We start from the raw sequence: 26,617 nt of genomic DNA on the forward strand, positions 1-26,617 counted from the left end.
GGAGGGAACCAAGAGTAGAATAACGGAGGCAGAAGATAGGATAAGTGAGATAGAAGATAAAATGGTGGAAATAAATGAAGCAGAGAGGGAAAAAGAAAAAAGGATCAAAAGAAATGAGGACAACCTCAGGGACCTCTGGGACAATGTGAAACGCCCCAACATTCGAATCATAGGAATCCCAGAAGAAGAAGACAAAAAGAAAGGCCATGAGAAAATACTCGAGGAGATAATAGATGAAAACTTCCCTAAAATGGGGAAAGAAATAGCCACCCAAGTCCAAGAAAACCAGAGAGTCCCAAACAGGATAAACCCCAAGGCGAACACCCCAAGACACATATTAATCAAATTAACAAAGATCAAACACAAAGAACAAATAGTAAAAGCAGCAAGGGAGAAACAACAAATAACACACAAAGGGATTCCCATAAGGATAACAGCTGATCTATCAATAGAAACCCTCCAGGCCAGAAGGGAATGGCAGCACATACTTAAAGTAATGAAACAGAATAACCTACAACCTAGATTACTGTACCCAGCAAGGATCTCATTCAGAAATGAAGGAGAATTCAAAAGCTTTACAGACAAGCAAAAGCTGAGAGAATTCAGCACCACCAAACCAGCTCTTCAACAAATGCTAAAGGATCTTCTCTAGACAGGAAACACAGAAAGGCTGTATAAACGTGAACCCAAAACAACAAAGTAAATGGCAACGGGACCATACCTATCAATAATTACCTTAAATGTAAATGGGCTGAATGCCCCAACCAAAAGACAAAGACTGGCTGAATAGATACAAAAACAAGACCCCTACATATGCTGTCTACAAGAGACCCACCTCAAAAACAAGGGACACATACAGACTAAAAGTGAAGGGCTGGAAAAAATAATTTCACGCAAACGGAGGACCAAAAGAAGCAGGAGTCGCCATTATTCATATCAGATAAAATAGACTTTCAAATAAAAGCTGTGAAAAGAACAAGAAGGACACTACTTAATGATCAAAGGATCAGATCCAAGAAGAAGATATAACAAATTATAAATATATATGCACCCAACATAGGAGCACCGCAATAGATACGGCAAACACTACGAGTATGAAAGATGGAAATTAATAGTAACACAATAATAGTGGGAGACTTTAATACCCCACTCACAACTATGGATAGATCAACTAAACAGAAAATTAACAAGGAAACACAAACCTTAAATGACACAATGGACCAGCTAGACCTAATTGATATCTATAGGACATTTCACCCCAAAACAATCAACTTCACCTTTTTCTCAAGTGCACACGGAACCTTCTCCAGAATAGATCACATCCTGGGCCATAAATCTGGTCTTGGAAAATTCAAAAAAAATTGAAATCATTCCAGTCATCTTTTCTGACCACAGTGCAGTAAGCTTAGATCTCAATTACAGGAAAAAAATTTGTTAAAACATTCAAACACCTGGAGGCAAATAACACGCTTCTGGAATAACAACAAATCATAGAAGAAATCAAAAAAGAAATCAAAATATGTATAGAAATGAATGATAAATGAAAAACACAAACCCCAAAACCTTATGAGGACACTGTAAAAGCAGTGCTAAGGGGAAGGTTTCATAGCAATTACAGGCTTACATCAAGAAAGCAAAAAAAGCCAAATAAATAACCTAATCCTACACCTAAAGCAATTAGAGAAGGAAGAAATGAAGAACCTCAGGGTTAGTAGAAGGAAAGAAATCTTAAAAATTAGGGCAGAAATAAATGCAAAAGAAACTAAAGAGACCATAGCAAAAATCAACAAAGCTAAAAGCTGGTTTTTGAAAAAATAAACAAAATTGACAAACCATTAGCAAGACTCATTAAGAAACAAAGGGAGAATAACCAAATTAACAAAATTAGAAATGAAATGGAGAGATCACAACAGACAACACTGAAATACAAAGGATCATAAGAGACTACTACCAGCAGCTCTATGCCAATAAAATGGACAACTTGGATGAAATGGACAAATTCTTAGAAAAGTATAGCTTTCCAAAACTGAACCAGGAAGAAATAGAAGATCTTAACAGACCCATCACAGGCAAGGAAATCGAAACTGTAATAAAAAATCTTCCAGCAAACAAAAGCCCAGGACCAGATGGCTTCACAGCTGAATTCTACCAAAAATTTAGAGAAGAGCTAACACCTATCTTACTCAAACTCTTCCAGAAAAATTGCAGAAGAAGGTAAACTTCCAAACTCATTCTATGAGGCCACCATCACCCATTAATTCCAAAACCTGACAAAGATGCCACAAAAAAAAAGAAAAACTAACAGGCCATATTCACTGATGAACATAGATGCAAAACCTTAACAAAAAGTTCTAGCAAACAGAATCAAACAACATATTAAAAAAAATCATTACACCACGACCAAGTGGCTTTTATCCCAGGAATTGCACAGGATCTTCAAATCCGCAAATCAATCAATGTAATACACACATTAACAATTGAAGATAAAAACCATATGATTATTCAATAGATGCAAGAAAGCCTTGACAAAATTCAACACTCATTTATGATAAAAACTCTCCAAAAGCAGGAATAGAAGGAACATACCTCAACATAATAAAAAGCTATATATGACAAACCCACAGCAAGCATCACCCTCAATGGTGAAAAATTGAAAGCATTTCCCCTGAAATCAGGAACAAGACAAGGGTGCCCACTCTCACCACTACTATTCAACATAGTGTTGGAAGTTTTGGCCACAGCAATCAGAGCAAAAAAAGAAGTAAAAGGAATCCAGATAGGAAAAGAAGAAGTGAAACTCTCGCTGTTTGCAGATGACATGATCCTCTACATAGAAAACCCTAAAGACTCTTCCAGAAAATTACTAGAGCTAATCAATGAATATAGTAAAGTTGCAGAATATAAAATTAACACACAGAAATCCCTTGCATTCCTATATACTAACAATAAAAAAACAGAAAGAAAAATTAAGGAAACAATACCATTCACCATTGCAACAAAAAGAATAAAATACTTAGGAGTATATCTACCTAAAGAAACAAAAGACCTATACATAGAAAACTATAAAACACTGATGAAAGGAATCAAAGAGGACACAAACATATGGAGAAACATACCGTGTTCATGGATTGGAAGAATCAATATTGTCAAAATGGCTATTCTACCCAAAGCAATTTATAGATTCAATGCAATCCCTATCAAGCTACCAACGGTATTTTTCACAGAACTAGACCAAAGAATTTCACAATTTGTATGGAAATACAAAAAACCTCGAATAGCCAAAGTAATCTTGAGAAAGAAGAATGGAACTGGAGGAATCAACCTGCCTGACTCAGACTTACTACAAAGCTACAGTCATCAGACAGTGGGGTACTGGCACAAAGACAGAAATATAGACCAATGGAACAGAATAGAAAGCCCAGAGATAAATCCACGCACCTATGGACACCTTATCTTTGACAAAAGAGGCAAGGATATACAATGGAAAAAAGACAACCTCTTTAACAAGTGATGCTGGGAAAACTGGTCAACCACTTGTAAAAGAATGAAACTAGAACACTTTCTAACACCATACACAAAAATAAACTCAAAATGGATTAAAGATCTAAATGTAAGACCAGAAACTATAAAACTCCTAGAGGAGAACATAGCAAAACACTCTCTGACATAAATCACAGCAAGATCCTCTATGACCCACCTCCCAGAATATTGGTAATAAAAGCAAAACTAAACAAATGGGACCCAATGAAACTTAAAAAGCTTTTGCACTACAAAGGAAACTATAAGTAAGGTGAAAAGACAGCCGTCAGATTGGGAGAAAATAATAGCAAATGAAGAAACAGACAAAGGATTAATCTCAAAAATATACAAGCAACTCCTGCAGCTCAATTCCAGAAAATAAATGACCCAATCAAAAAATGGGCCAAAGAACTAAACAGACATTTCTCCAAAGAAGACATACAGATGGCTAACAAACACATGAAAAGATGCTCAACATCACTCATTATCAGAGAAAATGCAAATCAAAACCACAATGAGGTACCATTACACACCAGTCAGGATGGCTGCTATCCAAAAGTCTACAAGCAATAAATGCTGGAGAGGGGGTGGAGAAAAGGGAACCCTCTTACACTGTTGGTGGGAATGCAAACTAGTACAGCCACTATGGAGAACAGTGTGGAGATTTCTTAATAAACTGGAAATAGAACTGCCATATGACCCAGCAATCCCACTTCTGGGCATACACACTGAGGAAACCAGATCTGAAAGAGACACGTGCACCCCAATGTTCATCGCAGCACTGTTTATAATAGCCAGGACATGGAAGCAACCTAGATGCCCATCAGCAGATGAATGGATAAGGAAGCTGTGGTACATATACACCATGGAATATTACTCAGCCGTTAAAAAGAATTCATTTGAATCAGTCCTAATGAGATGGATGAAACTGGAGCCCCTTATACAGAGTGAAGTAAGCCAGAAAGATAAAGAAAATTACAGCATACTAACACATATATATGGAATTTAGAAAGATGGTAACGATAACCCTATATGCAAAACAGAAAAAGAGACACAGAAATACAGAACAGACTTTTGAACTCTGTGGAGAAGGTGAGGGTGGGATGTTTCAAAAGAACAGCATCTATACTATCTATGGCGAAACAGATCACCAGCCCAGGTGGGATGCATGAGACAAGTGCTCGGGCTGGTGGATGGGAAGACCCAGAGGAATCGGGTGGAGAGGGAGGTGGGAGGGGGGATCGGGATGGGGAAATACGTGTAAATCTATGGCTGATTCATATCAATGTATGACAAAACCCACTGAAATGTTGTGAAGTAATTAGCCTCCAACTAATAAAAAATTAAAAAAAAAAATACATATAGACATTGAGTCACAGGTACTTGCTTTATAAAAATTAAATGTATTTAAATTAAATATAAATTAAAAGCATTTTTCAGTAAAAAGTCATTCATCCTCAAAACATAGTATTCCTGTGACCTGTAACATATTTTGTTGATTTTTCTCACTCATGCAAGCATACACAGGAGCAATTATTCAACACATTTTTAATGAGCATCTATATTGTAGTGTTCTTTCTGGATGTGAGCTTATTGAGAGCAACAGTAATTTAACAGTCTGGCAGATAATGTACCACTGTGTGAAGCTTTTGGTAGGTCGTCACTAATGTTCTGTTATCTGAATGGAGCAGTCTATATTGTCACATTTATTGTCAACATCAACACGTGTTGACAAATGAAAACCAACTGTAGCTGGAAAATTCAGTGACTAAAGAAATAAACTTTTAACCATATTAAAAAAAAAAAAAAAAAAAAGACCTCACACGCCACAATTGAAGAGTTCACACGCTGCAACGAAGATGGATGACCCTGCATACTACAACTAACTAAATAAATAAAAACAATTAAAAAAACCCCACAAACAATAGATTCTCAATGTAGAGGAAGCAGTCTTCTTTCAGAAGAAGATGCCATCTAGACTTCACAGCTAGAGATGAGAAGTCAATGCCTGGCTTCAAAGGACAAGCTGATTCTCTTGTGTGGGGCTAATTTTTTTTTTAATCAATAAACTATGTTTAAATTAAGCTATGTACATTGTTTTAGATATAATGCTATTGCATACTTAACAGAATATGGTATAATGTAGACATAACTTTTATAGGTACTAGGAAACCAAAAAATTCCTGACTCACTTGATTGCAATATTTGCTTTATTGCTGTGATCTGGAACCAAACCCACAATATCTCTGAGGCATGTCTGTATTATTAGGCACTTGAAAGATCTAGCAGAGCAACTGGGGGAAAAAACAGTGATTCGTACAAAAGGATTAAGCACAACAAAAACAGGCAAAAACTCCACAATTAAAAAAAAATAAAAAGGTTGTACAAGACAGAAAAAATAACCATAGTTACTACTTTTCCCAGTAGTGAATAACACCTATACTGTCATAAAATACAGGTACTAACTACTGATTTAATCAAAGCTATGAGGGACTTCCCTGGCAGTCCAGTGGTTAAGATTCCACTTTTCCACTGTAGGGAGCACCATAAAAGAACAGGTATCAAAGAGCTAAATTGTTATCTCCCATAATGAGACTCAACAACAGATAATGTCTAAAATTCATAATTCATCAAACAGCAACACTAGGTCTTATTTACAAACATGGAAATAGATACTAGCAAAAAAAAAAATTAGCTCCTTCAAAGACCTTGAACTAGGGGTAGGAAGAAGGATGCACAGTGCCGCTGTTCTCATTGTAAGCCTTCTAGAATTTTTTTGTTTTTGTTCAAACTATGCTAACAGTGACTCTCTGAGTGGTAGAATCAGGATGTTTTAATTTTTCCTCTTGGCTTATCTGAAATTTCTATAATAATATTATACTACTTGTGTAGTTTTAAAAAATCTTTTTGAATGCTGTTTTTTGCTTTTAATCCACAGCATAAGTGTTACAAAAAACCCTGCACAAATCAGGAACTGAGGTTTGTTCTTTCCTTTGGGGCCTTACCTTTCATTGTGGCCAAAATGAAGAAAGCAATGAGGGTGTTGTTGATGGCGCAGGTAGACTTGGCAACACAAGACAAGATCGTGTAGGGATTTAAAAGATAGCTGGAGAAAAACACACATATCTGACATTAGTAATTCTGGTCAAAGGACAAGGGAGTCCTGGCCACCACAGACAGAAAGTTCTTGAGGTTTACTAAAAGCACACTCAAGGGAAGGCAACATTTTAGAAATGAGTTCTCCTAAGTAAAAGAGGATGGAGTGGGGTTGCGGCCAGTGAATAAAAGGCACTGAACATTTACTGCTTATTCTTTGCTATGTTATATGGGAAAACCATCATATTTCATCATCACAGAGATTCTAGAAAACAGCAATAACATTATTCCCATTTTGCAGATGAGAAAACCAAAACTCAGTAGTTAAGTAACAAGCTTAAGGTTTTACAAGCTAACAAATATATTCAAAATCAGATCTTTCCGGCTCTAAAGCCTACATTTTCTATTACTTCAGGCTTCAAAAATTATAAAAATTCTACTAATTCCCACAGAGCCATATATTTTAGGAATGGCTACAGTTATCTCTGAAAAACAGGAAAACTATTTTTTCCTCAATCAGGTTCCTAAACTGTAATACAGGTTACCCCCATTCAAGAGGTGAGAGTGGCTTAAGTTTAGTCCTCTTGGCAGTCAAGCTACATTCACCAAGCCAGACCCCAAGGACAAATAACTGTCCGCTGAATTCAACAATAGGAGAATAGGAGAGTCGCACACAAGCCAGTGGCCACTGAACTTCACAGGACAGCTTGAACTTCCACTGGCAAGGAACTAATCTGAAACAGTCTTTTCCTGAGGTGGGAAGTAATGAACTGAAAAAAATGAATTTGTAACAATGAACAGGGAAATCTTAACAGACATAACTGTATTTTTGTTTATGTTTATCCTGTTTCCACAAAAGATCTGAAGTAGCTCAAATGAGAACAGATGATAAAAAGTGAGAGCAAAATTAAAATAAAAATAAAGAATTAAGACCAGGGAAAACATAAATAAAAGGAAAACGCCAAGATCAGGGAAAGAAGAACAAATAGGTCTTCTACAGCATTGTAATAATCAGCTTTAAATCTGGCTCTGAGGAGTTTCCTGGCAGACACAGTGAAAAGGGAGAACAGTTACATAATTCTGATTATCAGATAGAAGAAACATGCCAGTGTCTCAGGAAGAGATTATAATTATTATTCACAAATAAAGACCTTAAATCCAATACCTCTCAGAGCTGTAAGATTATCAGTTCTAAAGCCAACAGCCCAGAAATTGTTAATTTTTTTCTAGCAATTATAGATAGACTTGTTACACAACCTTTAAAGAAATGACTGCTACTATTACAAAACCACCCCCTGAGTCCATAAGGCATTCATAATGCTGCCAAACCTCCGTTTCTATTAGGTAGTTCCCACCAGTATTTCTGAAATACATAGATATGAACTGATACCTCAAATGTGCTTGGTGGGAGGGGGGAAAATGCCATTTCTAAACAACAGGTGATGCTCAAGAAGCAGCTACACAGCCACCTATCTGGAATACTGAATAGGAGAGTCACTCACAAGGCAGAGGGCTGAATAAACTGTCCTCATAAGACCCCTTCTAAATCTGACATTCTAAGGTCATGTCTTTCCATGAGGAAACTGGTCTGCCTTGTTTACTGTGTATCCTTAGGAACAAGTACATTATTAACATTTACTATCAGTTGACTGAATGATTATTCCCATTTGCTATCTCAGCAACATAAACAGGAATAACCTGAAAGAATTAAAAGTTACAGGCAGCACTGGTACCACTAGAGAATTCTTTCATAGAACCTCAGTTCAGTAAGCTCTACTCTTCCATGCTCGTTAGCCAGCTGGGATGGGTCTGTTTGGCACTTCAGTTCAGTTTTCTGAACTACAAATGGGGGAGTAAATTCTACATGAGACATAGGAGTTGCTTGGAATAACAGCTGCATGAAGACAAGAATTTTGTCCAATCCATATATTACAACTGAAAAAATTTTTGTTATTATTGTTTTTAGAAATACTGGTTACATGGAGGCTGGAACCCAGATCAGCATCGAGTGAAAAAGCATCTGTGAAGGGTTGATTGTGCGTGTGCCTGTGTGAGGCTTTGTCCCAACAGAGACAGAATGGCTCTGTCTCTTTTCCTGGCCAGAACCCCAGCTGTGCAACAGAACTATAGCAAACACTTGATGACTAAGACTCCAAATCTCCAAAAATACAACAAACAACATGAGAAAGTCTCATCAGATTTTCCTTGCATTTGCTGGCACTGAGCCCTTGTTTGGTCAGAGGATACTTACAACATGGCCACTTTCAGAGGGATGTAACGCATTTCCATAGGGGTTCGGATGAGTTCAGCCACATCGGGGGCATACTGGTCTAGTTCTAGAAGGAGTTTCTGTTTTTTAAACTGAAAAAAAAAAAAGGACAAAACATGAAACAAGTAGTAACTTCCCACTGATTTTAGATTGAAGACAAAAGTCCTTCCATGGCCCACGTGGCTTGCCTGGCCTGGCCCTACTTCTCCAGGCTCAGCTCACACCCACTCCCCACACCTCTCACTTTCTGGGTTCAAGCACCATGAACACGCCACCCTTCTCCTGTTCCCAGGCCTCTGTATTTAGCCTGGAACGACCTCTTCTCTTTTCCCAGTTAACTCCCACACAGTCTTTGAGCTCCCAGTTAAATCATCACTTCCTCAGGAAGGCACACTCTCCACCGCCCTAACTGTAAAAATCTCTTAACAGTGTTTACGGTTAGAACTTTATTTATTTATGTGACTGACTAACATCTTTCTCCTTCAGTGACTGTAAGTTCCATGAAGGCAGGGACCATGTTTATTTGCCAATACCTGGCACAGTGAGCAAACAATAACTATTGAATGGCTGACTGAATGAATGGCAAGTCAATTTTTAGTCATTTTCTTTTCTTTTTTTTTTTTTCAGTTCTACCACTTTATTGCTACCAACCCACCTCCCTCCACCCTCGTGCACACATGCTCAGTCATGTAACCCCACGGACTGCAGCCCGCCAGGCTCCTCTGTCCATGGACTTTTCCAGGCAAGAATACTGGAGTGGGTTGCCATTTCCTTCTCCAATTTTTAGTCATTTTCAAAAGATATCATTAGTCACCCAAGGATTTCAAAGTTTCATCAAAGTGAAATATTTTCATGCGAAATGGAATGACCCCTCCGAATGTCATGGTGTCCTGGGTTTTCTTCTGTGCTCTCCTATTTGAAGTTGTTTTTATCTTTGGGCTGGCATTAGTGCTCTTTGATTTTCATTGCAGCATGCGAACTCTTAGTTGTGGTATGTGGGAACTAGTTCCCCAACCAGGGACTGAACTCACGCCCCCTGCATTGTGAGCTCAGCGTCTTAGCCACTGGACCACCAGCAAAATCCCGTGACGTTTTTGACTTCCACAGAGGAAGTGGGAAATGACCATGATGAAGAGAAGGGTTGGGTGTGGCTGGGCAGCTGGATAGTTAAGAGGCAGTGAGATGGAGGTGGAAAGCTCTCGCCTTCCCTTGTGTGTGTCCCAACAAGTTCATGGGTGTGTTCTAGAATGAAAAAAAGTTAGGTAACCCTATTAGCAAACATGGGTCAAACTACAGATAGAAAAAGCCTCTGAGGGACTTCCTTGGTGGTCCAGTGGCTAAGGTTCTGAGCTCCCAATGCAGAGGGCCTGAGTTCAATCCCTGGCCAGGGAACGAGATCCCACATGCCGCAACTAAGACCTGGTGCAGGCAAATAAGTAAATAGATATTAAAAAGAAAAAGAAAAAAGCCTTTGAACCCCAAATAGGTACCTCTGCTGATTTAAGGATCTTAGTATAAAATCAATTCTGTAGCCTATTATAAAACAGTAATTCAGAGAAGCCAAAGTAGTGTGTGATTAAAGATTTAAGGATGAAAACACAGATGGCAACAGAATATATACTGCATTACACTATTTGCATAAAGTTAAAAGCATGCAAAATAATACTATATACTATTTAGGGATATTTACAAATGCAGAAAAAGTTAGGGCCATGTGTGGAAATCATAAACACCAAAATCAGAACAGTGGTAACTGGTGAGAAGGGAAGTAGGCGATGAAAGTATCAGAGAGTCAACTACATGCGAAACATTTTACATTTTAAGCTGAAATAGGTTCCGAGTACGTGCTATTTTTTACATGTTTTTTCATGTATTGTATATTTAAATTTTAAAATTAAAAAAATAAAAATTAAAAATTAAAAAAAAATTTAAAGAGCCATCTTTCAGTTCAAAAGAAAATCTCAGGATCATCACAGGAACATAGGTAACCCCAGATTTCCTGCACAGGTTTAAGCTGAGGCTTAATCAAAAAACCTGAACAAACTTCAAAAGCCAACCTTTGATCATCTCTGGGAGTCCAAGTTAAGCGGTGGGAATTATCATCAGTAGGATTTATGCTGCCATTCACAGATGGGGTTATTTAATGAAAAGGGCAAAATATAAACTAGTGCTTTTATCAGAGAAGGGGGCTGGCTCAGCAAACAAAGCATTTCATGAAGACAACTGCAGCAGGGGTGGAAGGACGGAGGCCCCACTAGCTGGGGTTCTGGAGTTCAACTGCAAAAAGAAGGCCACCTGGAAGGCAAGAGAGCCACAAAGACAGACTATTAAAAGGAAACAGGGAGTTCACCCAGGAGCAGCCGGAGAGACAGGTGGGAATGCAGGCCCACTCCCCAGGCTGGAAGCCAGCCAGCAGGACAGTTAAAGAGAGGAGGCAGTTAAACGGGGATGTGGAGGCCCTGGGCAAAGGTGACAAGTGCCAAAAAGGAAAGAATACTTCCGTGTAACCCCAACCTTCCAAAATACTTTAAAACAGAAAGATTTTACGCAAGGAGAGTCTCCACTAGAGAAGGGTAGTCAGGTCACCAGTCCCCAGACACTCTGCTGGCTCTCTTTTCGTCTCCCCAAACTCACCAGCACAGCTGCCATTATGCCTGGCCTCAGAGGCTCAATATTGACTCAGCCCTGATGCACAGACAAAATTCCTTTAAAACATCCCCATGCATTCCGGTTAGAGACAGAACAGTGGCTAAGAATATGAGGAAAACTAAACACACAAGAAAATATTAGAAGTATAAAAATAAATGGGGTTAAGGAGTACAATTTAAAATCCAAAGATAAGTATCAATATATTTCTAGATATATTGAACAGCCACAACAATGAGATATACAGCTATCACAGGAGAGATTAAAAGTGACCTAAAAATTAATTACCTGGATGTGTTACCTTAGTAATCATGAATCAGCTCTTCTATATATTTCAGCAGAATTAAATATTCTGAATTTTTATATAAATAAAAATTATATTTTTCTGAATTAATATTTTTCAGGGTGGAGTTTTCCTTCCCTTTTACCCACTACTCCATGCAGCCATTTCCTCGTCCCTTGGAAAATTGGTTTTTTCAAGGACATAATTCCCTTATTCCAAATAAAGAGATTTTTCTAATCACTGAAGCTGTGTCTACACACTTTTGCATCCCCAAAACCTAGGGTGGAGGGTAGGGAATGAATTGTCCACCCTCACTATATTTTCAACTGTTAGCCTCAACACCTTTCAAATTCAGGAACCTACCCTCCAAATTCACAACCATCTAAGCATATCAGAGGATGGAGGTTTTTATCACTCCCTATCAAACCACCTGAAGCTTTCTAACATAAATTCTGAATTCCAAATGAGCACAATCTCAGCAGAGGACAGACTAGACCAACTTTGTTTTTGTCAGTCGAGGCAGATGTAAAATGTCATGTGAACCAACTGGTCACAATCAATCAGCACCCATATTCCACATGCTGAAGCTGGAGATGGGGGTGGGGATGCAGTCTTCCCTCTCTGCACCCTAGTCTTCCAGGATGCATTTGGGTGCAGATGGGCTTCCCTGGTGGCTAAGACATTAAAGAATCTGCCTGCAATGCAGGAGATCTGGGTTCGAGCCCAGAGTCAGGAAGAGGCCCTGGAGAAGGAAATGGCTACCACTCTAGAGGAGCCTGGTAGGTTACAGTCCACGGGGTGGCAAAGAGTTGGACCCAACTGAGCGACTAACACTACTACTACTACAGCTTCATTACCAGGGATAAAAAGTCTCAAATTCCAGCAAGACTAGAATACTATCAGACTATATGATATGGGCCCATTCTGACAAAGTGGGAAAGATTTGGAATCAACAGTAGTATGTTAGTATCATCAAAATCTGTCATTTATTCAATAGGATGAGTTAAATTTTGACACACTACAAATGAAGACTTATTCTGACCAAGAAACCTAGTGTCCTAGTAGGCTGAAATCTGAGGATGTAGAAACAAAACTATTCCAAATTTTTAAATCAGTCTTGGTGATACCAGATAGCACACTCTGTCTTGGTGTGCTAAAAACCACAGTATTGACAATAACTCATTTAATTTTCTCTCTCCCTCTTTAAATCACACAAAGAAAAAAAAATCTATATGTTTCCATATAAAGTCAGAAATAACTAAGAACTGAATTAAAATTATTGGCCCTCTAAATTTAAAGTATCTCTTTTACTGACACTACAATGGCAGGCAGATTCTTTACCACTGAGCCACCTGGGAAGCCCCTACTGACACTAAAGCCTGACTTTGTTAGGAAACTCACTGAAATTTAGTTTCATTATTTCCCTATAAGCTTCTCCTCCCATTAAAAATTGTTTTAATTGGAGTATATGACAATTGATTAGGAAAAAAAAAAGGAATACATATGATGTTCGCATCTTTAATCAGCTTTCATTAAAACACATTTCAGTATTTTAATGAAACTGGTTGATTTATTAAAGGACACAGATGAACATCTGTTTCATCTAAGAACACAGATATGGTTGATTGTGTTCTTAGGTGAAAGCTACCAACCCTCCCTTAGATATCACATATATCCCATATACATACAAACACACACACACACTGGTGAGTATAGACATGGATCTATTTTCTATTTTTTCCTCCAGTGTTTTACACTAAAAGCTTTCAAACTATAGAAGAGTTGAAAGAACAATTCAATAAAACATCTAGATCCACCAACTGTTAACACTTCCACATTTTATCTCTATACACACAGACAAAAACACACACCAGACGCATTTTTTTCCAAAACCATTTTAAATTAAGTCATAGATATCATGGCCCTTCACCCCTAAATATTTTAGCATGTAACTTCAAAGAACAAAGATTGAGTTTACATACACAATCTATCTTGGGAGAAGAAAATAACTACTGCTATTTTATCTCTGAATTCCTCTGCTTAGAAATCTCATGCCCAGTTATCTCACCACTGGCCTTCCAGGGAATCCTGTTAAAGCATTCTGTGTGTGTGCTGTTGTGTCCGACTCTTTGAGACCTCATGGAGTATAGTCCTCCAGGCTTCTCTGTTCATGGAATTTTCCAGGCAAGAATACCGGAGTGGGCTGCTATTTCCTCGTCCAAAGGATCTTCCCAAGTCTTTGGGAATGACAGAACCTGAGTCTCCTGCATTGGCAGGTGAATTCTTTACCACTGAGCCACCTGGGAAGCCCTAAAGCACTCTACATTAGCCCCCAAATTTTTTCTGTTCTCTTCCAGCTTTCTTGAAATATAATTGACACATAGCATTGTATAAACTTAAGGTATACATGATGGTATAAGCTTAAGGCTATACACACATATTGCAAAATGATTATTACAATAAGGTTAGTTAACACATCCACCACCTTACATAATTATGTGTGTGGGTGGAGGGAATGAGAGTACATTTAAAGTCTATTCTCTTAGCAACTTTCAACTAACAATACGATATTGTTAACTAAAGTTACTATGCTGCATAGTAGACCTCTGGAACATAATTATCTTGTATCTGGAAATTTGTACCCTTTGACCAACATCTCTACATTTCCCCCATCCCCAGCCGCTGGCAACCACCAATATGCTCTATCCTACGAATTCGACTTTTTTAGATTCCACATATAAATGACATTGCACAGTATTTGTGTTTCTCTGATTTATTTTACTTAGCAAAATGTCCTCAAGGTTCATCCACATTGTCACAAATGTTCCATTAGTTTAAGATGTATATTCCCTGGTCTTAGTGATATTTAGTTTCTAGAATGTATTTCTTAATTCTTTAAGGGGGGAAATCAAGGACTCCTTGAGCGCTGGTAACAAATACAGACTTTCTTCTTGGAAAAAAAGGCATAGCACACACACACACACACACACACACAATTTTTCACATTTCAAGGATGTCTGTAGACCCATTAAACCTGACAATGGACTCCAAATAAGAAATTTTAGTTTAGATATTTTAAAAATATTTAAGATATTTTAGTTTAGATATTTTAAAAATCTCTTTAAGGTCTTAAATTCCAGAATTCAACAAGTTTATGTTATTGATGACCAGTGCACAGAAATGCAAACAGCTAAATCTGATTCTATTGCTTGATAACAGAAGTGAAAATGAACTATAAACAGACAATACCAATGGGATGCAGCCTTCACTCACTACAGTCTAAATCCTCTCAGTGGCTCCCAGCCAATCAATGAGGACTGCAGCCAATTTTTAAAATAACTACATGAATAGTACACACGGTTAATCTGTTAACTCTCTCAGAACCTAGGAAAATGAGAATGAACCCAATACACAATTCCCCTGGGCTATTACATATGGCTCTTAACAGGCATTTAATACATGTCAAATTTTCCAATTAAGATTGTTCTCTGCAGAGTAACAGAAACTATATTGAGAATACACTTTTACCTTAGACAGGCATAAGACAGTGAGTTAAAAGCTATATTCATTTCCCTTTAGAAAGAAAAACTGGTGAAAGCAATGGAGGATTTTTAAGGGTCTTAATTAATGTAACAGCAATTCAACTCCATTTGCTCCAGAAAGTCTGAACTTGGATAGGTAAGTAAATATTAAGCCACAAAGATTAAGCTGACCTTTCTGTAAGTAATTAGTAAAGCCATCTTGTTGGTTTGGGTTTGGCCATTCCAGAGATGGTTGAACAAGCCAGAAGCTTTACTCCCACTTCTTAGGATTTTAAGGCAGTTGATCTTTCAGTACATGACCTTTGTCCCACCCACTGACTACTCACCACAACTTTATTGAAGTCCTGGATTGCAAAATACAGAGCAATGGCAGTGAGTGCATCAGTGATCTGTCAGAAGAAAGAGAAATGAGGAAATGAACATACTAAGTGTAGGAGTAATAGAATGCCACCAGAGTCGGTAGATTTTGGACGGCAATAGACTATCTAGTACTGAATTCTTATAATCAGGAAGAAAGTCAACCTTCACTTTGACCACAAAGATAAAGCCTTTTCAGGGAGATCTGAACCAGAAAACTCTGAGGACTAGGACCCACTGAGGCTTACATCAGTTTGGCATCCCATATCTGTTCTGTAATTGCAAGGTATTTCAGTTTTCTATAAAAGGAAAATAACACCCATTGCTTTGCAGGGCTGACCCAGGTCAAGTGCTTAGCACACAGTATGTCCTCAATAAGCCACAGCCATTATAATTATAAAGGAAGACCTCAGTGGACCTCTTACTTGACCCAGATTTTCAACTCTAGATCAGGCAAGTGTTTCAAACCACTGCACTCAAAACACAGCCCCATTGTCTTAATTTTAAGGTTCTCGCCCTGAAAGTCTCATCTGGCCTATGTCCTCTTCACAGAATCCCTTGGCAGAATGCTTACGAAATTCAGGATGCCCTCTCCACTGGCGCCACAATTAAAGATAATCATAGAATCTTGAAGCTAGAAATTCAAGACTACAAAGTCCAGAAATGAAATTTTTAAAGTAGAATGAATTAGAAATGGGCAGATGTCAGAGACAACTCCTCACACATCCATTATACTATCACAGTCCTGTGAATTCACATTTAAAATAGCTTTTTGCTTTTATGTTCTGAGAAATTTCTGAGCTCCTAAAATAGACTTTTTTTTTCTTAAAAACAAGAGGATAAAGGATTTTAAAAACACATACATATTGATTTTATGTATAAGGTTACTTACCATAAATACCAATTCAGCATAGTCAATCAGAAAATGAAAGAGGTATATTATTAATGGAGTCTGCAGGAGAAAAACAAACAAATTAAATCTTACTATTGCCAGTTTCCAGAGTAGGGGATAGGAAAGAGGCTATTCTGTCAAGAAAAATCTCTTCTTTGAATAATGTTCTACGCTAGTTTGCCAACATACATATAAGGGAGAATTATTTAGTATCACTTGAATCATCTTGTGCCACTGGAACTGACTATCTGCTGAATTGACTAAAGAGAATAAACAAAATCTAGTATGTTTTAAATAGGCTTCCCTAGTGGCTCTGATGGTAAAGAATCTCCCTGCAATGCACAAGACCCAGTTCTATCTCTAGGTGGGGAAGATCCCCTGGAGAAGGGAAAGGCTACCCACTCCAGTATTCTTGCCTGAGGAATTCCAAAGACAGAGGAGCCTGGTGGGCTACAGTCCATGGTTGCAGAGTCGGACATGACTGAGCAACAAATAATACGTGTTAAATACCTGTTGAAAAACTGTTTACACAATAAAGGTATGAGATAAATTTTAGTTTTAAGACATACTATATAACAGCCAAGGGACACTCTATAACAGAGCAGGATTACTGAACTCATACAATAAGATGGAAAATGCTTTCCCTTCTGTTCTCTGAGATGTTCTATGTGATTAGTGTCATTTCCTCTTCAAACAGTTGGAAAAATTAACTCACCATCTCAATCTGGGTTTTCTTTGAGAGATTTTAAATTACAGATTCAATTTCTTTCACAGAGAAAATGCTATTCAGATTTCCTTTTTTTTTTTCCTTTGCCAATTTAAGTAAGTTGTGGTTTTCTAAGAATTTGTCCATTTCATATAAATTTTCAACTTTTCTGGCATAAAGTTGTTCATAGTATTTTGTTAGTGCCTATAGTGCTCTGCCCTTTTTCATTCACAATATTGGTAATTTGCACCTTTTTTTATCTTAACAAATTTTGCCAGAGATTTCTTAATTTTATTAGTCTTGAAACCACCAACTTTGGTCTTTAATGATTATTACACTTTTCTACTTCACTAATCTGTGGAAAATTCTGAAAGAGATGGGAATACCAGACCACCTGACGTGTCTCTTGAGAAACCTGTATGCAGGTCAGGAAGCAACAGTTAGAACTGGACATGGAACAATAGACTGGCTCCAAATAGGAAAAAGAGTATGTCAAGGCTGTATATTGTCACCCTGCTTATTTAACTTAGATGCAGAGTATATCATGAGAAACGCTGGGCTGGATGAAGCACAAGCTGGAATCAAGGCTGCCGGGAGAAATATCAATAACCTGAGATATGCAGATAACACCACTCTTATGGCAGAAAGCAAAGAAGAACTAAAGAGCCTCTTGATGAAAGTGAAAGAGGAGAGTGGAAAGTTGGCTTAAAGCTCAACATTCAGAAAACTAAGATCATGGCATCTGGTCCCATCACTTCATGGCAAATAGATGGGGAAACAGTGGAAACAGAGGCTGACTTTCTTTGTTTGGCTCCAAATCACTGCAGATGGTGACTGCAGCCATGAAATTAAAAGACTCTTGCTCCTTGGAAGAAAAGCTATGACCAACCTAGACAGCATATTAAAAAGCAGAGACATTACTTTGCCAACAAAGGTCCATCTAGTCAAAGCTATGGTTTTTTCAGTAGTCATGTATGGATGTGAGAGTTGGACTATAAAGAAAGCTGAGTGCCAAAGAATTGATGCTTTTGAACTGTGGTGTTGGAGAAGACTCTTGAGAGTCCCTTGGACTGCAAGGAGATCCAACCAGTCCATCCTAAGGGAGATCAGTCCTGGGTGTTCATTGGAGGGACTGATGTTGAAGCTGAAACTCCGATACTTTGGCCACCTGATGCAAAGAGCTGACTCATTTGAAAAGACCCTTATGCTGGGAAAGATTGAGGGCAGGAGGAAAAGGGGACGACAGAGGGTGAAATGGTTGGATGGCATCACCAACTCAATGGACATGAGTTTGGGTAAACTCCGGGAGTTGGTGATGGACAGGGAGGCCTGGCGTGCTGCGGTTCATGGGGTCACAAAGAGTTGGACATGACTGAGCGACTGAACTGAACTTCACTAATCTCTAAACTTCACAATACACAATTCTTTCTTCAAACTTTTATGGGGATAATCGCTTTATCTTTTTCTAATGATACCCAGATCACTGATCTTAGATTTTCTTCCTTCCTAACGTGGTCAACCCTCCAACAACATGGGGGTTAGTGGTACTGGCTCCCATGCAGTAACAAGTCTGAGTGTAACTTTACAGTCGGCCCTCCATACCCATGGTTCTCAAATTTAACCAACCTCAGATTGTGCAGTACTGCAGTATATTTATTAGGAAAAAAATCTGCATATAAGTGAACCTACCTATGCAGTTCAACCTATGTTGTTCAAGGGTCAACACATATTCATTTAAAGCAATAAACTTTCCTCTGACTATGGCTTTAGCTGTATCATACAAATTTTGATATGTTGTTTTATCACCTTCAATTTAAAATACTCGAATTTCCACTGAGATTTTTTTTTGAGACTAAAGTGTATAGTGTTTAATTTACAATTATTTTAAAGTTTTCTTTTTATATTTTTGAAATATATTTACTATTATAGTCATAGAAAATACTATGTATTTTCAATGATTTCAATCATTTAAAATGTGTTGTGACTTGCTTTGTGGTCCATCATATGGTCAATTTTGGTAAGTGTTCCACACACCATTGAAAAGAATATGCATATTAACATTTTTTGGTGTGATACTTTATGGATGACATCTAGGTTGGTTGTTAAGCATTTGTTCAAATAGGCTATGTCCTTATTGACTTTCTGGTCTGTTTGTTATATCAGTGACTAAGACATATGTGTTAAAATCTCCCTCTATGACTGTGGATTTGTCTATTTCTTCTTTTAGTCATGTCACTCTTATAGATTTTGAAGCTATGTAGTTAGATGAATTTAAGTGTAGAATTACTATATCATCTGGGTGTTGATTTATTATTAAAAATAATTCTCTTTGCCTCTAACAAAGTTTTTTGTCTTAAAATGTTCTACCAGCTTCCACTCTGGGCAGATTGTTTTGCCCTCTGAGCATTAGTTTCCTCAGCTATAAAACACATATAGTGACCTATTTCACATGGTTCTTGGGACAATTAACTGGTAGTATTCACAAAGTACTCAGCATAGTGCCTAGCACACAGTAAACCTCAATACGTTAGCTACCTGAGATCAACTTTTTACCTCCTTTTGAAAATAGGGGCCTCAGCTTTGCCTTTCCAAGTTCTAAAAGAATTAAACTTTTACAACTATCTACTAATGGATTCTTTTTTGCATTTATCTTTGTCTGTAAGAGGTAGCAACCTGAAATTTATATTACCAATGGCCTACTTTTGAAATGTTTTGATGCTTCACATAGTTTAGAATGGCACTAAATAGAACAGAACAAACTGTTCTCAAAAAGTCTATCAACATGGGGGCTTGTTTCCTTAATGAACTAACAAGTACATAGTAGTTAGTTTAACTGCATATTCCAACTCCCCTCCCCAGTTCTCACTTATAGCCAACAAGGTCATTTCTTATTTCACTGAGAAAAGAGAAGCAATTACATGAGAACCACCTTATTTTCCCACTACCCACTTGATCACTTTCCTCTATCTATATTTATACTCTCTACTTTTCTTGTATTAACAATGGATGAAGTTCCATTCTTCCTATCTAAAACCAAATCCTCCACCTGTCAACTGGATCCCATTCCTTCCGACCTCCTCAAAGACATTGCTCATTTGATCTTCTTTCTTACATTCTCAACTTCTTATCCACAGAATTCTTCCCATCAGCATTCAAATATGCAGATGTCCATATTTTAAAAATCTTCACTAGACATCTCTATCCAGCTACCATATCATTTCTCTGCCCTGCTTTAGAGTGAAACTCCTCAAAAAGGTTGTCTCTACTCTGTCTTTCCATATCTTTCCCTCAATGTATGTCATCAAGTCGCTTGTCCCTATACTCCACTGAAATTACTGCTGCCAAAGATCTCAATTTTGGCAAATTAATCATCAATTTTTAGTCTAAATTTTCTCAACTTTGAAATAGCATTTGACATCGTTTTTGTTGTTGTTTAGTAGCTAAGTCATGTCAACTCTTTCCGACTCCATGGACTATAGCCCAGTAGGCTCCTCTGTCCATGGGATTTTGCAGGAAAGAACACTGGAGTGGTTTGCCATTTCCTTCTCCAGGGAATCATTCCCAACCCAAGGACCAAACCCAAGTCTCCTGCTTGGCAGGCAGATTCTATACCACTGAGCTACCTAGTAAGTTCTGACATAGTTTTTACTCTTTCCTTAAAGCATTTAGCTTCCGTGAACTACATTATCTTGATTTTTCACCCTTTCAGCTCTATTTGCTAGTATCTCTTTCCCTTCCCAACCTTGATGTACTGGACAGCTCCATGTCCTCAAATTCCTCTTTATGTAAATTCACTCTCTAGGTATCTCAGTTATCTATTTCTGTGTAACAAATTATCCAAAAACTTAATAGCTTAAAACAGTACACATTTATTATCTCACACAGTGCCTGAGAGTCAGGAATCCAGGAATGGCTTAACGGGTGGTTCTGGCACAGAGTCTCTCGTGAGATTGCAGCCAAGCTGTCAGCTAGGGCTGCAGTATCTAAAAGAGCTTAAATATCTGCTCCCAAGCTTACTCATTTGGGTGTTGACAACAAGATTCATTTCCTCAACACAAAGGCTTCCTTAAGGTTGATCATGACATGGCTTCCCCCAGAGAAAGTCTACAATGGAAGCTGTTAACTGGGTAGCTCTTGGGGAGATCATACCCCAAGACCAAAGGCCACTGCTACCTCCCTGAAATCCCGGATTGAGACCCTTACCTCCAGGTTGGCTACTCTACCTGAGACTCCACCTACTCTGACTGGGCTTACTACAAGGCCAATGTGAAGGCTGGCTTGGCAGATGACTTTGGAAAGAAGTTTAATTCCTTGCAGGTTCCCATGTCACAGCATAAATATACCATCCAGTTGGAGGCTAAAGAAAAAGATTCAAATACTGTGCTGAGTTCTGTCTCTCTCAGAGGCCAGAATTAAGGAATAGGAGACAGCTGGAGAAGATGAAGAACACAGTTCCATTTTATCAGTAACCATTAAGAACTTGAATGAAGTCTTCCCAGAAACCAAATTAGACAAGAAGTATCCCAATTTGTCTTATACAGGAGGAAGCTCAGGCCCTCGTCTTACAAACTCTGGACATTAAAAACAAACAAACAAAAAATTAAATAAAACAATTATATTAAAAGATAGATAAAGAGGAGGGGTAACGGAGGAGAGAAATAGGTGAGGGAGATTAAGAAGCACAAACTTTCAGTTGAAAAATAAATGAGTCACAGGTCTGAAATGTATAGCATGGGGAACATGACTAGTAATCATGTAATGTGGTGTTGGAGAAGACTCCCGAGAGTACCTTGGAGATCAAACCAGTCAATTCTAAAGGAAATTAGTCCTGAATATTTATTGGAAGGACTGATGCTGAAGCTGAAGCTCCTATACTTTGACCACCTGATGTGAAGAACTGACTCACTGGAAAAGACCCTGATGCTGGGAAAGATCGAAGGCAGGAGGAGAAAGGGATGACAGAGGATGAGATGGTTGGACAGCATCACCGACTCAATGGGACATAAGCTTGAGCAAGCTCCGGGAGTTGGTGATGGACAGGGAAGCCTGGCGTGCTGCAGTCCATGGGGTCGCAAAGAATCAGACATGACTAAGTGACTGAACTGAACTGAATATCCTTGTATGTTGACAAATGACAACTAGACTTATGGTGAGCACTTAAAAATGTATACAAATATGGAGCCACTATGTTATATACTAGGAACTAACACAGTGTTGCAGGTAAAATATACTTCAAAAAGAAACAAAAAAGAGATCAGACTAGGAGGGAAAACTGGATAAAGATAGTCAAAAGGTACAAATTTTCAGTTATAAGATAAATAAGTTCTTTCTAAGGATGTAATGTACAATAAATGATATAAGTAGCACCTCTGTAGTTATAAACGAAAGTTGTTAAGAGAGTAAATCCTAAGAGTTTGCATCACAAGGGAAAAAAATTTCTATTTCATTAATGTTGTATCTGTGGTCATGATTTCATGATGTATAAAAGCTAAATCATTATGCTGTATAAAACTTACACAGTGTTGTATGTCAATTACATCTCAATAAAAGTAGAAAAGAAAAGATACAGAGACAGATAGGGAAATATAGAGAGAGAAAGAAAATCCAAACTCCTAACCATGTCTACAAAAAGTCCTGTATCATCAGGCCCCTAATTCTTATAACTTATCTCTATTATTCTCCTTTGCTCATTCTGCCTTAGCAACACCGACCATCTCTCTGCCACTCACAAATGCCAAACTCTCTCCCAAATCAGGGCCATCATATGGCTTGCTTGATTCCTTTAGATCTCTCATTCAAATCTCACTTCCTCAAGTGCCTTTCCTGAACACACTAAAATAGTCATATATATGACCACCATTCTTTATCCTTTTACTCAGCTTTATTTTTCTATATATAGTTACCATTTAAGGGAAATCACATTTTTAAAAATTTAGCTTTATGGAGGTATAGTTGGTATAAAAAACATATACAACTTGACATGTTCTGACCTATGTATACACCAATGAAAGCATTACCACAATCAAGATGGTGAACATATCTACCATTCCCAAATGTTCACCTATTTTACTGTTCATCCCAAAGAACCAACTATATTTGTGTGACTTTCCATACTTTCTGTTTCATTTGTTTCCACTCAGATCGTTATTATTCCTTTTATTCTGCTTACTTTTGAGTTATCTTCTTTTTCTAGTTTCTTAAGGTAGAAACTGAGGTCAATGATTTGAGACCTTTCTTCTTTTTCAGTACAGGCATTTTACATCATAAATTGCCCACATATTTTGATAGGCTGCGTTTTCATTTTCATGCATTCAAAATATTAATTTCTCTTCTGATTTCTTCTTTGATCATGGTTTATTAAAGAATACGTTACTTAGCTTGCAAATACTTGGGGATTTTCCAGGTATCTTTCTGGTATTAATTTTTCACTTGATTCCATTGTGGTCAGAGAATATACTTTGTATGATGTCAATCCTTTTAAATTTAGAGCCTGTTTTATTACTCAGAATATGATCTATCTTGCAAATACACACTTGAAGGGATTATGTGTTTTGCTGTTACTGGATGGAATGTCCAGTAAATGTCAATGAGGTCAAAATCGTTGGTGTATTGTTCAAGTTTTCTATATCCTTGTTGACTGTCTGCTTGTTCTATCAATCATTTACAGAGTGATACTGAAATCTCAGACTATAATTGGAGATCTGTCTATTTCTCCTTGCATTTCTACCCATCTTCATGGACTTTGAAACTCTATTAGGTGCATAAGCATCAGGACTGTTATATCTTCTTGATAAACTGACCCCTTCAGCATGATGAGATTATTTTCTTTATCCTTGGCAATATTCTTTGCTCTTTTTACTAACTTACTGTTTCTCTCAGAAATATGAGTATAATAATGCCAAGGACTGTGTCTTATTTTATACCCCTAGCATCTAGCAGGGTAGCTGGCATTTGGTGTGTACTTAATAACTCTTTGTTAAAGGAAAGAGAGAAGGAAAGAAGGTTGGAATACATATGCAGATACAGAGCAAGGCACTAGGAATAAGTGACCAAAAGGTGCCAGAACACGTTCTAAGCAACACATATCATAATGGGTAAAACAAGTACAGAGGCAGTTTTAAGAGTATGATATAAGTCATGAAAAGGATAAGCACAAGATGCTTTGAAAGATACAGAAGAAACATCTAACTTAGTCTAAGGTGATGAAGGATGGCTTCCTGGAGGAGGCAAAACCTAAGCTAGTATCTGAACAGCATGGTCAACCACAAAAAGAGAGAAGAACGGCCCTCTATAAAAAGACAACAGCATGAGCAAAGACATAGGTAAGAGAGAACATGGCACTAGAGCATAATAAAACCACGTCAGAACTCTGTCAGGGGCTCCTATTCTGTCTAGAAAACATACTGCCCAAAGCACACAGCACACTCAGCTCTCCTGGCTGCTAGGCTTTGCTTGTGTAAGCCCATACACTTCTGCTCCCAGTTTCTGAGTGGTGTGCTCATAAAGAGTCTCATAGACACTTCCCTGGTGGCTCAGATGGTAAAAGTGTCTGCCTACAATGTGGGAGACCGGGGTTCGATCCCTGGGTCGGGAAGATCCCCTGGAGAAGGAAATGGCAACCCACTACAGTATTCTTGCCTGGGAAATCCCATGGACAGAGGAGTCTGGTAGGCTACAGTCCATGGGGTCGCAAACAGTCGGACACAACTGAATGGCTTCACTTTCACTTTCAAAGAGTCTCAAATTTTTCCTAACCTGCTTCTGCTAGCAGTTCTTGTTACTGAGGTTCAATTAGACAGTAATACAAAGATAATGAAGTATGAATACAAAAGAGTTGTTATCTCCATGAGAACCAAGTTGAATGCTTTAAAAAGACTAGATAGGAGAACCAAAAAACTGTTCTCAAAGTACGTATGAGGGAGATAGTTGTAAAAATTAAGGACTAAATTGCCAAATTAGAAGATGTCAAAATGATCAAGCCAATAAAAAAGGGCGGGGGCTTTCCTGGCGGCTCAATGGTAAGGAATTTGCATGCCAATGCAGGGGACATGGGTTCAATCCCTGGTCCTGGAAGACCCACATGCCACAGAGCAACTAAGCCTGTGCGCCACAACTATTGGCCCTGTGCTCTAGAGCCCAGGAGCCACAACTACTGAGCCCAAGTGCTATAACAACTGAAGCCCTCAGGCCTACAGCCCATGCTCCACAGCAAAAGAAGCCATCACAATGAAAAGCCCTGAGAGCTACAACCAAATGTAGCCCCGGCTCACCAAGACAGAAAGCCCATGCAACAATGAAGACCCAGAGACGAAAACATAAAATTAAAAAAAAAAAAGGGGGTGGGGGGAGAAGAAGTGGCAAGACATGTAGTTGATGGAGTGAGTAGGACCCATAGGGCTTTGTATGCATCCTAAGGTGCTTAGATTTTATCCTGAAATCAGTGCCAAGCAGGACAGTGACAAAATCAGATTCACATTTCAGGAAGATGGCTCTGACTACAGAATAAAACAAAAAGGAGCAAGACTGAATGCAGAAGGACTTGTCAGGAAGCTGTTCTAGTAACCCAAATAAAAGATGATGGTGACCTAAGAGTGATTTTACTATTCTTAAGAACTAACTTTATGAGTTAAATGGCTTTGGTGGGCTTTCTAAGAAACCAACACTGCTGACACAGTTTTCATGGGAAAGCAAGTTCCAAAGAACAAATTACATGCCAATCAGCATATAACCTATTCATGAACTACAAACTGTTTGCAACTTATCTGCCAACAAAAATGGTAACTTCCACAGAAGTCTCATCTGCTTGCCCAAATTATAATCTAAATCTGGATCATTTCCACTGCAATTGTGAAACCCTCTTCTTAAGCAGAAGACATCTAAAAAAGGGCTGTTTCTAAATATGATTTTCAAAAATAGATCTTTTTAAATGTTTGTACAAAACAGAGGTTAGGTTTGGCATCTGTGACTATAAACTACTCTTAGTACCCAGAAAAGAAAGCAAAAACACTTACTTCATGAAATACTGCTCCAGAATAAGGAGACACTCCCAAGTCCAACAGTGAGAGGCCTTCAACCACTGAAAAGTAAGACATCCAAGTTCACTCTTACTTTAGAGACATATGCAGATTGGCCATAAACCAAAGTGCTAGATACTCCCAAGAACAAGAAGGGCTTCCCAATTTGTCTAACCCCCTTTTACCTCATTCCCAGCAAGTGATTTTAAGTCTTGATTTCAGACGATGGTGAACCTTCTTCCCTACTTAACAACTCTTCATTGTGGGGCAACACTCATTATGAAAAAATTTTA

General features: G+C 38.2%; 1 protein-coding gene across 1 annotated transcript in view; it reads right to left on the bottom strand.

Annotated features, from left to right (window-relative positions):
- The window catches only part of PIGU (phosphatidylinositol glycan anchor biosynthesis class U), a 97,974-nt gene that overhangs the window by 68,308 nt on the left and 3,049 nt on the right, over positions 1 to 26,617 (bottom strand). Inside the window, exons 2-6 of the mRNA XM_043479370.1 lie at positions 26,322 to 26,386; positions 16,605 to 16,664; positions 15,682 to 15,744; positions 8,867 to 8,976; positions 6,525 to 6,625 (exon numbers count right to left, since the gene is read on the bottom strand). Coding sequence (XP_043335305.1) covers positions 6,525 to 6,625; positions 8,867 to 8,976; positions 15,682 to 15,744; positions 16,605 to 16,664; positions 26,322 to 26,386 — 399 coding nt within the window. The remainder of the gene's footprint in view (positions 1 to 6,524; positions 6,626 to 8,866; positions 8,977 to 15,681; positions 15,745 to 16,604; positions 16,665 to 26,321; positions 26,387 to 26,617) is intronic.

The sequence above is a fragment of the Cervus canadensis genome, chromosome 10 (genome assembly GCF_019320065.1).
Source record: "Cervus canadensis isolate Bull #8, Minnesota chromosome 10, ASM1932006v1, whole genome shotgun sequence".
Taxonomy (NCBI): Eukaryota; Metazoa; Chordata; class Mammalia; order Artiodactyla; family Cervidae; genus Cervus; species Cervus canadensis.